This window comes from Salmo salar, chromosome 01 (genome assembly GCF_965601325.2).
Source record: "Salmo salar chromosome 01, fSalSal1, whole genome shotgun sequence".
NCBI classification, from domain to species: domain Eukaryota; kingdom Metazoa; phylum Chordata; class Actinopteri; order Salmoniformes; family Salmonidae; genus Salmo; species Salmo salar.
The window spans coordinates 5,290,001-5,303,650 of NC_138291.1; the positions used below are offsets into that span (position 1 = coordinate 5,290,001).

A 13,650-nucleotide genomic window follows, 5' to 3' on the forward strand; every position below is an offset into this window, starting at 1 on the left:
CTCACCAGGTCATGAGGGTAGAAGCGAACTGAGGTAGATCTGGAGAGGTGGGGGTCTGTGTCCCTGTTGAGGTGAAACAAGGACAAGGTGACTTCAAAAAATGGTAGTAGACCAGGGCTCTGGTCAAAAGTAGTGTACTATATAGGGAATAGGGAACCATTTTCAGACGCAGACCATTCTCTGTTGTGGTTGATGAACTAACCATATGTTATTGGAGGCGCGTCGCGTTGCAGGTTCAAAGTTAACCAGGGACATGTCACATCCCTCCGCCTCGTACAAGGAGGAAGTGTTCTTCCCTGGAATCACAACACAGAACAACACAGCCCGTTACTCTGATTAGAAAACCGACTTAAGGTGTTGGAGAAGTGTAGTAAATAAAGATGACCATGCTGAATCAACACTTACGTCGCGTGTACATAGGTTATTGCCGTACGGTCTATTTTAAAATGAGTCTTCACAATCCATGCGCCCCATAACAACAAAAAGAACCACACTACACATTACCAACTTATTCTGTGGTTTACAAAGAATTACCAAAGAAAAGCACAAATGTTTAAAAAAAATAATCCATGAAGGGTCAGTGTGCTAATTTTGTAATCATTTTTAAAAAAAAATTTTAAATCGAAAAAATAAAATAAAAACATAATAATGAATAAACTATTTATTTAATTCATTTGTTAAAATGTATTCTGATTTATAAGAGGAAGCATCATCAACATCCCCATTTCCCGCAGCTATGCAGCAACCGGGCAGATGAGTCACAGCCGATTGAAATTAAATGGACTTCTGCCGGCAGGCAAAACACTTTGACGCAACCGGCGTGAACAAGGCTTTACACATAAAAACAGTCGCTCTTTTGCTGTATTTGTTGACAGTCTCTCTCTAGTCCTGTTTTTTTTTTTTTTTTAAAGAGTTGAAATCTCTCAATATACATTTTGCTGTGCGCTCGAGTAAACTGCAGACTCTGTAATCTATTCGATTTGCCAGCGGTACGCCTTCAGATGCACTTGATTTGTATCTTCAAACACATTAAATTATAACAAAATGGGAACACTTCTCCTACCCAGCATGCAGGGCAGCTGAAACAAGTGCCCCCTAACATCAACAGCGCGAGACGATTTAAACGAGACAAATTAAATAAATAGGAATGGAAGGCTTTATCGTTGGTTTTTTGTGATCAAATAGGAATGCCTTAGAGATCAAACTGTCGGTCGCGATCGACTGGTTGGTGACCACTGCCCTTCATTAGTGCACTACTTTTAACCAGGTAGTACCATATGTAAGGAATAGGGTGCGATTTGGGATGCAACCAATGACCACCCGTAGTTAGTCCCACACACTCTGATCTCATTGGCTGATGACATCAGTCCAACAATCAACGGGGGAAAAAAGTCGATCGCGATCTTTGGCGACTTCAAACTAAATGTCTAGTCAGTGGTGCCTCGTCATATCCGCCAAGCCACAGTGGCTAGTTGAGGTTTGACAAAAACTGTTTTACATCCAGTACCAATCAACAAAAAAGGTACTACAAGAACAAAATATTGACTACAGACAGAATGTTGTGATCATAGAATTCTAGAATGGTCATGAACCTTCTTATGATGCAATAAAGGGCAGACATTTTGGTCAGGGTTGTTAGGTCAACCATGGCCAGACAGTGCTGTGATGAGATATTGTGTAAAATAATGAATTTGAAGACTTTATCTACACTGTATGTTTGTTAGCTAGCCTGCCGGTTTTACAGGAATGATTCTATACATGTTTTTCCATTAACTGTCAATATGCCACCATTCCACTGAAACAATACAGTCAATCCACATCAATACACTGGTTGACATCAGTTGATGACAGGACAGACCAGTTGTAAATGCAACAAGTACTGATAATGTATCATATAATAGGACTCACAGCTTTCCAAGACAACAAAAACTAGTCTGTTTACAGATATTTTAGAGGCTATTTATACAGAAAACTGGTATAAAAACAAAAAATATGAAATTTAAGGTTGACAATCCCAATTTCTGATACATCACATGCTTTCATTCAGTACACTGAGCAAAAATAGTTAGTTCAAATAAGGAAAATCAGTCAATTTAAATATATTCCTTAGACCCTAATCTCTGGATTTCACATGACTGGGAATACAGATATGTATCGGTTGGTTACAGATACCTTTAAAAAAAAAAAAAGTAGGGGATTGGGTCAGAACACCAGTCAGTATCTGGTGTGACCACTATTTGCCTCATGCAGCGTGACACATCTCCTTTACATAGAGTTGATCAGGCTGTTGATTGTGGAATGTTGTCTCAGTCCTCTTCAATGGCTGTGTGAAGTTGCTGGATACGGGCGGGAACTGGAACACGCTGTTGTACACGTCAATCCAGAGCATCCCGAACATGCTCAATGGGTGACATGTCTGGTGAGTATGCTGGCCACGGAACTGGGACATTTTCAGCTTCCAGGAATTGTGTTCAGATCCTTGCGACATGGGGCCGTGCATTATCATGCTGAAACATGAGGTGATGGCGGCACGACAATGGGTCTCAGGGATCTCAGCACAGAATCTCTGTGAATACGAATTGCCGTCAATAAAATAGAAGCCTGTTCGTTGTCCGTAGGTTATGCCTGCCCATACCATAACCCCACCGCCACCATGGGGCACTCTGTTCACAACGTTGACATCAGCAAACCGCTCACCCACAAGATACCATACATGCTGTCTGCCATCTACCTGGTACAGTTGAAACCGTGATTCATCCATGAAGAGCACAATTCTCCAGCATGACAGTGGTCATTGAAGGTGAGCATTTGCCCACTGAAGTTGGTTACAACGCGGAACTGCAGTCAGGGTCAAGACCCAGGTGAGGACGACGAGCACGCAGATGAGCTTTCCTGAGATGGTTGTGGAGGGCTGGTGTGGTCTGCGGTTGTGATGCTGGTTGGATATACTGCCAGATTCTCTAAAATGATGTTGGAGGCGGCTTATGGTAGAGAAATTAACAGTAAATTCTCTGGCAACAGCTCTGGTGGAAATTCCTTCAGTCAGCATCATGCCAATTGCACGCTCCCTCAAAACTGACATCTGTGGCATTGTGTTGTGACACAAAACTGAACATTTTAGAGTGGCCTTTTATTGTCCCCAGCACATGTACACCTGTGTAATGATCATGCTGTTTAATCAGCTACTTGATATGTCACACCTGTCAGGTGGATGGATTATCTTAGGAAAGGAAAAATGCCCATTAACAGGGATGTAAACAAATTTGTGCACAACATTTGAGAGAAATAAGCTTTTTCCGCGTATGTAAAATTTCTTGGGTCTTTTAAAAACATGGAACCAACACTTTACATGTTTAGTTTATATTTTTGTTCAGCGCAAAAATCAGGATTCTGCCTCTACAGCCATTAACTCCAATTAAACTGGTTTGGATTCTTCCCGGACCAATATGGCTGCCATTTTAAACCCATTCTTGAACTGTAAGGGTTTATGACAGGGACGGACAACTTTGATTGGGGTGGGGGGGCACAAACAAATCTGAACTCATGAGGCACAGTGGCTCGGGGGTTTGTGTACCCACATCCATAGTCAGAGCCGGTCAGAGCCTTTTGGAGGCCCTAAGCAACATTTTGTTGATGGGGGGGGGGAGCCCCGCCACAATGCGAGCAAAACATTTTAGTGGCAAGTTTGCTGCAATTCTCTATGGGGAGGAGAGAAGATTTAGCAATTTTAATAATAATATTTGACTGAGTGACTAACAAAATCAATTGGGGTCCGCCGGTCTGTAACCATGATTACTACAAGTTTAGATAGCCGGCCGATAGACTGACTTCATCATAACAAGTGAAAAACTGCTGACGTTGTCCTCCGAGTGGCTCAGTGGTCTAAGACTCTGCATCGCAGTGCCAGCTGTGCCACTAGAGATCCTGGGTTCCAGTCCTGTGGCGGGCCGGGCGTAGTGATCTCTGACACGGTCGCCAGGTGTACGGTGTGTGGCTGGCTTCCAGGTTAAGTGGGCATTGTGTCAAGAAGCAGTGCGGCTTGGTTGGGTTGTGTTTCGGGTCCTCCGAAACCTGGATCCTCTCGACACCCGTACGGGAGTTGCAACGATGAGACAATGAAATGTGGGATTAAAAAAATAAAATAAAAATGTTAACTGCTGACGCACAACTCCAAAATGTCACCTTGTCTATTCTACTATTCTAACGCTCAATAGTACATATGGGGGGGGGGTTCCCATCCCTGACCTAGCCCCTCTAGTAATTGAATAGGATCTCTATGGTTGGGATTCCCTCTTGCCATGCTACCTTCTCCGCTATGCAATCTGGTTTCCGAGCTGGTCATGGGTGCACCTCAGCCACTCTCAAGGTCCTAAACGATATCATAACCGCCATCGATAAGAGACAATACTGTGCAGCCGTCTTCATTGATCTGGCCAAGGCTTTCGACTCTGTCAATCACCACATTCTTATCGGCAGACTCAATAGCCTTGGTTTCTCAAATGACTGCCTCGCCTGGTTCACCAACTACTTCTCTGATAGAGTTCAGTGTGTGAAATCGGAGGGCCTGTTGTCCGGACCTCTGGCAGTCTATATGGGGGTGCCACAGGGTTCAATTCTGGGGCCGACTCTCTTCTCTGTTTACATCAACGGTGTCGCTCTTGCTGCTGGTGATTCTCTGATCCACCTCTATGCAGACGACACCATTCTGTATACTTCTGGCCCTTCTTGGACACTGTTAACTACCCTCCAGATGAGCTTCAATGCCATACAACTCTCCTTCCACTAGCCTCCAACTGCTCTTAAATGCCAGTAAAACTAAATGCATGCTCTTCAACCGATCGCTGCCCACACCTGCCCGCCTGTCCAGCATCACTACTCTGGACGTTTCTGACTTAGAATATGTGGGTGTCTGGTTAGACTGCAAACTCTCCTTCAAGACTCACATTAAGCATCTCCAATCCAAAATTAAATCTAGAATCGGCTTCCTATTTCGCAATAAAGCCTCCTGCTGCCAAACATACCATCCTACCCGTCCTTGACTTCGGCGATGTCATTTACACAATAGCCTCCAACACTCTACTCAGCAAATTGGATGCAGTCTATCACAGTGCCATCTGTCACCAAAGCCCCATATACTACCCAACACTGCGACCTGTATGCTCTCATTGGCTGGCCCTCGCTTCATATTCGTCGCCAAACCCACTGGCTCCAGGTCATCTATAAGTCTTTGCTAGGTAAAGCCCCGCCTTATCTCAGCTCACTGGTCACCATAGCAGCACCCACCCGCAGCACGCGCTCCAGCAGGTATATCTCACTGGTCACCCCCAAAGCCAACACTTCGGCCACCTGTCCTTCCAGTTCTCTGCTGCCAATGACTGGAACGAATTGCAAAAATCACTGAAGTTGGAGACTTATATCTCCCTCACTAACTTTAAGCATCAGCTGTCAGAGCAGCTCACCGATCACGGTACCTGTACACAGCCCATCTGTAAATAGCCCATTCAACTACCTTGGGGCGGCAGCGTAGCCTGGTGGTTAGAGTGTTGGACTAGTAACCGAAAGGTTGGCAGATCGAATCCCCGAGCTGACAAGGTACAAAATCTGTCCTTCCGCCCCTGAACAAGGCAGTTAAGCCACTGTTACTAGGCCGTCATTGAAAATAAGAATGTCCCCTTAACTGACTTGCCTAGTTAAATAAAGGTAAAATATATTTTTTAAATAAAAATCCCCATATTGTTATTTATTTTTGCTCTTTTGCACCCCAGCATCTCTACTTGCACATCATCATCTACACATCTATCACTCCAGTGTTAATGCCAAATTGTAATTATTTCACCACTATGGCCTATTTATTGTCATACCTCCTTACTTCATTTGCTCACACTGTATATAGATTTTTCTATTGTGTTATTGACTGTACGTTTGTTTATTCCATGTGTAACTCTGTGTTGTTGTTTGTGTCGCGCTGCTTTGCTTTGTCTTGGCCAGGTCACAATTGTAAATGAGAACTTGTTCTAAACTGGCCTACCTGGTTAAATAAAGGTGAAATAAATAAAATAAAAAACATTATACTAACCAACCAACCACCCAGGTAACCAACCAGTCCCTATCACAGGACACCATGCTACATATTACTCAGAGCATTATGGGTAATGTAGTTCATCATGCTAGAACACTGTTCTCACCCAAGTGGGACTCTTGCCATGAACATGTTCAGTCTTCACAAAGCCCGTCAGCTTAGGATCAGTTCCTTCCCGTCATATTCATTATGATCTAAAAAGGATAGACTAATAAACTAATCCCAGATCAGCACTGATCTCCCTTCATCTCCCACCTACCGATGTCTTGTTGCAGGCTGGTAGAGCATTATGTTACACTTCCCTACTGATGTCTTGTTGCAGGCTGGTAGAGCATTATGTTACACTTCCCTACTGATGTCTTGTTGCAGGCTGGTAGAGCATTATGTTACACTTCCCTACCGATGTCTTATTGCAGGCTGGTAGAGCATTATGTTACACTTCCCTACTGATGTTTTGTTGCAGGCTGGTAGAGCATTATGTTACACTTCCCTACCGAAGTCATCCTGCAGACTGGTACAGCATTGTGGGTACCGTAGTACATCACGTTACACTTCCCTACCGAAGTCATCCTGCAGGCTGGTAGTGCATTGTGGGTATTGTACTACATCATGTTACACTTCCCTACCGAAGTCATCCTGCAGGCTGGTAGTGCCTACGGTAGAGGCCTTGTCCTGAGAGCCCTCCAGGTGTGCACTTCCATTCCTGGCCAGCAGGGAGGCGCTAGCGCTCAGCACGGTCACCTGGGACGGGGTTCTGGACGGCTGACCTTTCACCTGGGAAGTAGAAGGCTGGGAGGCCTGGCTGAGAGCCTCCTGAAGACTGAACGGAGGAGAAGAGTGACAGGGAGAGGAGGAGAGGGGGACATGGGAACGAGGACAGGGAGAAAGAGGAGATACAGTAGACAGTATGGGAGGTGAAGCACGGTTACAAGACAGATGAGATGTGGAGGAAGGAGATAAACACTAGTTAGATATAAAATGTTTTAAATATCAGATAAGCTGTATCAGGGGAAATATGTTGCGCGAATAAGAACAGGGAACCCAATAGGACATTTATAAAATCGCAGACTAAGAAAGTACACAGGAAAGGATGAGGACGTGTATTCAGTCAGAGATACAGTAGGTGATAGGGTCCGCCCCTAGAAGTCTGGTACAGGGAGGAGAAGCAGGAGGGAGAAGGCTGGTCCACCACTAGAAGGCCGGTCCACCACTAGAAGGCCGGTCCACTACTAGAAGGCCGGTCCACCACTAGAAGGCCGGTCCACCACTAGAAGGCCGGTCCACTACTAGAAGGCCGGTCCACCACTAGAAGGCCGGTCCACCACTAGAAGGCCGGTCCACCACTAGAAGGCCGGTCCACCACTAGAAGGCCGGTCCACCACTAGAAGGCCGGTCCACTACTAGAAGGCCGGTCCACCACTAGAAGGCCGGTCCACCACTAGAAGGCCGGTCCACCACTAGAAGGCCGGTACAGCACTAGAAGGCCGGTCCACCACTAGAAGGCCGGTTCACCACTAGAAGGCCGGTCCACCACTAGAAGGCCGGTACAGCACTAGAAGGCCGGTCCACCACTAGAAGGCCGGTCCACCACTAGAAGGCCGGTCCACCACTAGAAGGCCGGTCCACCACTAGAAGGCCGGTTCACCACTAGAAGGCCGGTCCACCACTAGAAGGCCGGTCCAGCACTAGAAGGCCGGTCCACCACTAGAAGGCCGGTCCACCACTAGAAGGCCGGTCCAGCACTAGAAGGCCGGTCCAGCACTAGAAGGCCGGTCCAGCACTAGAAGGCCGGTCCACCACTAGAAGGCCGGTCCACCACTAGAAGGCCGGTCCACCACTAGAAGGCCGGTCCACCACTAGAAGGCCGGTTCACCACTAGAAGGCCGGTCCACCACTAGAAGGCCGGTCCAGCACTAGAAGGCCGGTCCACCACTAGAAGGCCGGTCCACCACTAGAAGGCCGGTCCAGCACTAGAAGGCCGGTCCAGCACTAGAAGGCCGGTCCAGCACTAGAAGGCCGGTCCACCACTAGAAGGCCGGTCCACCACTAGAAGGCCGGTCCACCACTAGAAGGCCGGTCCACCACTAGAAGGCCGGTCCACTACTAGAAGGCCGGTCCACTACTAGAAGGCCGGTACAGCACTAGAAGGCCGGTCCACCACTAGAAGGCCGGTCCACTACTAGAAGGCTGGTCCACCACTAGAAGGCCGGTCCACTACTAGAAGGCTGGTCCACTACTAGAAGGCTGGTCCACTACTAGAAGGCTGGTCCACCACTAGAAGGCCGGTCCACCACTAGAAGGCCGGTCCACTACTAGAAGGCCGGTCCACCACTAGAAGGCCGGTCCACCACTAGAAGGCTGGTCCACCACTAGAAGGCCGGTCCACCACTAGAAGGCCGGTCCACTACTAGAAGGCCGGTCCACCACTAGAAGGCCGGTCCACCACTAGAAGGCCGGTCCACCACTAGAAGGCCGGTCCACCACTAGAAGGCTGATCCACGGAGGAGGAGCAAGAGGGAGAAGCAGGAGGCTGGTCCACCAATACAAGGCTGGTCCACCAATACAAGGCCGGTCCACCACTACAAGGCCGGTCCACCACTACAAGGCCGGTCCACGGAGGAGGAGCAAGAGGCTGGTCCACCAATACAAGGCTGGTCCACCAATACAAGGCTGGTACAGGGAGGAGGAGCAGGAGGGAGAAGCAGGAGGCTGGTACACCAATAGAAGGCTGGTACATGGAGGAGGAGCAGGAGGGAGAAGCAGGAGTCTGGTTGGCCAAGGATGCGTCCCAAATGGCATCTTATTGCCTATAATCTATATGGCGCCCTGTCGGAACCTGGTCAAAAGTAGTGCACTATATAGGGAATATGCTGTCATTTGGGACGCATCCCAAGTCTCCAGTGGTGTCTGGAGATGTGGGTATACTCTAATTTAGCAAACAAAAACAAAAAACCGGCCCGCCGTTTTTTTTTTGTGTAGTTACCCTTTAATTCAAGTGTACAGGCACCTAGCCCTGTTGTTTGGTTAGCTGTGTTTCTATAGTACAGGCACCTAGCCCTGTTGTTTGGTTAGCTGTGTTTCTATAGTACAGGCACCTAGCCCTGTTGTTTGGTTAGCTGTGTTTCTATAGTACAGGCACCTAGCCCTGTTGTTTGGTTAGCTGTGTTTCTATAGTACAGGCACCTAGCCCTGTTGTTTGGTTAGCTGTGTTTCTATAGTACAGGCACCTAGCCCTGTTGTTTGGTTAGCTGTGTTTCTATAGTACAGGCACCTAGCCCTGTTATAATCTCCACCCGGCACAGCCAGAAGAGGACTGGCCACCCCTCATAGCCTGGTTCCTCTCTAGGTTTCTTCCTAGGTTCTGGCCTTTCTAGGGAGTTTTTCCCTATCCACCGTGCTTCTACACCTGCATTGCTTGCTGTTTGGGGTTTTAGGCTGGGTTTCTGTACAGCACTTTGAGACATCAGCTGATGTAAGAAGCTCTTTATAAATACATTTGATTGATTCCTCAAAATGTTCTCCTTGTTCTATTGGTTTTCTTTCATTGTCTAGCAACCAAAGGCATTATCCTGGTCTCTAATAGCAACCTACGATAGTTGTTGCATCTTTAGATCTCCCCTTCTTTCTACAACGGATATTTCCATCTGTCCATGAAACCGCTTCCATGTGCCGGTGTGCATTTTAGAATAATGTTTTTTCCTGCAAATTGCATTTTTTGGAACATTCACACGCTTACCGCCGTGCGCACATTGCTGCACCTAAAATGTGAATAAATATAGGTTTATCAACATTTTAAGCTAAACATTGTGATCTTTTCTATCAGTTGTATTAATTGATACCCGCGTATACCTCCACTACACTATCTTGATACCCATCACGGGGATTAAGAAGTGAGTATACCCTCCACTACAAGCCTCTACTGTTAGCTTCCATACCATCCCTCTCAGAGATATGCATGGCAGTGTGCTTCAGCTCGATCGGCTCAATAAGACAAAGCGTCCTGACCTGGCAGGTTAGTGTCCTCAGGATGCACTCCAGAGGGAGGGATGTCGATACTATAGCATCCGTCCATCATCTTTAAAATCTATACTTTAAACAGTCAGCTTCCTCTCCTTTCCCCTCCAGGTAGATGCAGACTATATTTGTCGTACAAAACGCTATGTCCTTTGACAAATTGTCCCCAGATGTTCTGGTCTTGGCACTGGAAGCCGTGTAGATTTTACTCATTTATTTCATCCCATTTTCCGTCAGAAAGTGACCCTTCCAACCACAGAGGTGTCCTAGCTTATCTAATGTCTTGGGAATCTTCAACCATATGCTACTGCACATTCCTGGACATAACTATAGTCAAATAAGTTTTTGTGCTATTCCCCTGCAAGATCACATTTCTAAATGTTACATAGCCACTGAAATGTTAAACGAGGGGAAAGCAGCCTGTCAGCCATTGGCAGTCTGGGGTCAATAAGATTCAAAATGCTAAACAGTCTCAAAACACCAGCCCAGCTCTGATTTTGTCTGTTAGGAGTTCCCTTGTTTCTGCTCCAAATAACACAGGAAATGGAAAGATTTGATTTGGGAAGTAAAGGAGAAACAGACTGAAAACCCCAAAAGAGAAACAAACAGCAAACACAAAGAAAAGTTAAAATAATGCAGGAGGATGGAACGAGTCGGAGGCAGAGAGAAACACATCATGCACCATGAGGCCATGGTACAATGTATCCTCCTCCCTGCATTCCAGTGTAGAAGACAGGACCAAATCCTCCTCCCTGCATTCCAGTGTAGAAGACAGGACCAAATCCTCCTCCCTGCATTCCAGTGTAGAAGACAGGACCAAATCCTCCTCCCTGCATTCCAGTGTAGAAGACAGGACCTAATCCTCCTCCCTGCATTCCAGTGTAGAAGACAGGACCTAATCCTCCTCCCTGCATTCCAGTGTAGAAGACAGGACCAAATCCTCCTCCCTGCATTCCAGTGTAGAAGACAGGACCAAATCCTCCTCCCTGCATTCCAGTGTAGAAGACAGGACCAAATCCTCCTCCCTGCATTCCAGTGTAGAAGACAGGACCAAATCCTCCTCCCTGCATTCCAGTGTAGAAGACAGGACCTAATCCTCCTCCCTGCATTCCAGTGTAGAAGACAGGACCTAATCCTCCTCCCTGCATTCCAGTGTAGAAGACAGGACCTAATCCTCCTCCCTGCATTCCAGTGTAGAAGACAGGACCAAATCCTCCTCCCTGCATTCCAGTGTAGAAGACAGGACCAAATCCTCCTCCCTGCATTCCAGTGTAGAAGACAGGACCTAATCCTCCTCCCTGCATTCCAGTGTAGAAGACAGGACCTAATCCTCCTCCCTGCATTCCAGTGTAGAAGACAGGACCAAATCCTCCTCTCTGCATTTCAGTGTAGAAGACAGGACCAAATCCTCCTCCTTGCATTCCAGTGTAGAAGACAGGACCTAATCCTCCTCCCTGCATTCCAGCGTATAAGACAGGACCAAATCCTCCTCCCTGCATTCCAGCGTAGAAGACAGGACCAAATCCTCCTCCCTGCATTCCAGTGTAGAAGACAGGACCTAATCCTCCTCCCTGCATTCCAGTGTAGAAGACAGGACCTAATCCTCCTCCCTGCATTCCAGTGTATAAGACAGGACCAAATCCTCCTCCCTGCATTCCAGCGTAGAAGACAGGACCAAATCCCCCTCCCTGCCTTCCAGTGACAGGACAGGACCTAATCCCCCTCCCTGCCTTCCAGCGTAGAGGACAGGACCTAATCCCCCTCCCTGCCTTCCAGTGACAGGACAGGACCAAATCCCCCTCCCTGCCTTCCAGCGTAGAGGACAGGACCTAATCCCCCTCCCTGCCTTCCAGTGACAGGACAGGACCAAATCCCCCTCCCTGCCTTCCAGTGACAGGACAGGACCAAATCCCCCTCCCTGCCTTCCAGCGTAGAGGACAGGACCTAATCCCCCTCCCTGCCTTCCAGTGACAGGACAGGACCAAATCCCCCTCCCTGCCTTCCAGTGACAGGACAGGACCTAATCCCCCTCCCTGCCTTCCAGTGACAGGACAGGACCGACACTGGTGTTAGAGGAAGGAACGAGTGGGAAAGAGTTTGATGGAAGGGAAGAGTGGCAACCTGTTGCATGACCCTAACCCCCGAGCCCCACCTTTGACCATGTCTATTACCCAACATGCACAGCTCTACCTAGAAACCCCATATCCCTGTCCTTTACCCAACATACACTGCAAAGGGTACCCTCCCGGACTCCCTCCATGTCCGTTAGCCAACATGCACAGCTAACCCTGACCCCTGAGCCTGTCCGTGGACGGCCCAGCATGCATTGCGGAGCGTACCTGAGAGGTGATCCGATGAGGGAGGAGGGGGGCGTGGGGTTACTCCCCGCGTTGTGCCGCCGCCGCACCGCCTGCCGACGGAACGTACTACGCTCACGCCGAAACGTGACCGTGTCCTCGTTCCCGGGGGCTGTCAAGGTGAGAGAGAGCGAGAGAGAGCGAGAGAGAGAGAGAGAGAGAGAGAGAGAGAGAGAGCGCAGTGGGATGGGTCAGAGACATGGCTGACAACCATAGAGTTGGATAGAGCACACATTTATACCAAAGCCTGATAGCCCTTAATGGAGATTCCCATTCTGTCACAGAAGCTGCTATTAGAAAGAAATGATAAATCTCTCTAGTACATCTCTATGGTGACCACCTGATTTAGCCAAGCTCGTGTCGTCCCTAACGTTGTGATTCATTGTATCACCTTAGTTTTGTTAAAAGATCATGTTCGGGAGCAGCAAAACAGTGACGGGATGAACATTCCCTTTTGTCTACGCGTTAGCACGGCTGGCCACTGCTTAGAGAAGAGAACACTAGGCCTGAGCCTCACTGAGCAACACACCAGCAGACTAGAGCCCTGCACGGGCATGAATTTTAAGCCCAAGCCCTACCCATGCCCATAACGTTCAGGCCCAGGCCCGATTGCTTCTGCAACATTTAAGGCCCGGCACCGAAACCAGAAATAACTCCCCCCCCCCCATATTAGTAAATCCATTAGCTGCTTCTCTCAGTCAGTCATTTCTCCCTCCTTGTACACAGCTCGCTCTGCTCATGGCTCTGAGTCTACGTATCCATAGCAACGGCTCCTCTTGGGCCTGCTCTGCTCAACGAAGGGACATGAGAGAGCAAGTTAGCTGTTGGCTACTTTCCGTCACTCTAAAAACTCGGACAACTCAAGGAACTTTTATTAATTTTCTGTGAAATAAATCTCTCCTGTCTTTATATTGGGACAGAGGTTTAAGTACTTCTGACACCCATGTTATGATCTTAGTCAGATATATGACTGTACTGCAGCAGCAGAGCACGAATAAACGGCTCAGCTTCAAAATTGTTTGTGATTAATTTAGTGATACTCCTGCCCATAGCAGAGCTCTGTAGAGGGGCCTATACATCTCTAAATTAACTCTGGACCTGGAAATCAGTTCTACTGCCATTTTACATAGTCCCTGATTAGAGGGGAACTGATTTATAGGGGCGGCAGCGTAGCCTAGTGGTTAGAGCGTTGGACTAGTA

The 13,650-nt window shown here is 47.8% G+C and overlaps 1 protein-coding gene across 1 annotated transcript in view; it reads right to left on the bottom strand.

Moving 5' to 3' along the window:
• Positions 1-13,650, bottom strand: part of pcnx1 (pecanex 1) — a 179,663-nt gene that overhangs the window by 46,183 nt on the left and 119,830 nt on the right. Inside the window, 4 exon segments of the mRNA XM_045707680.2 lie at positions 6-63; positions 203-296; positions 6,706-6,899; positions 12,433-12,562. Of these exon segments, the coding sequence (XP_045563636.2) occupies positions 6-63; positions 203-296; positions 6,706-6,899; positions 12,433-12,562 (476 nt within the window).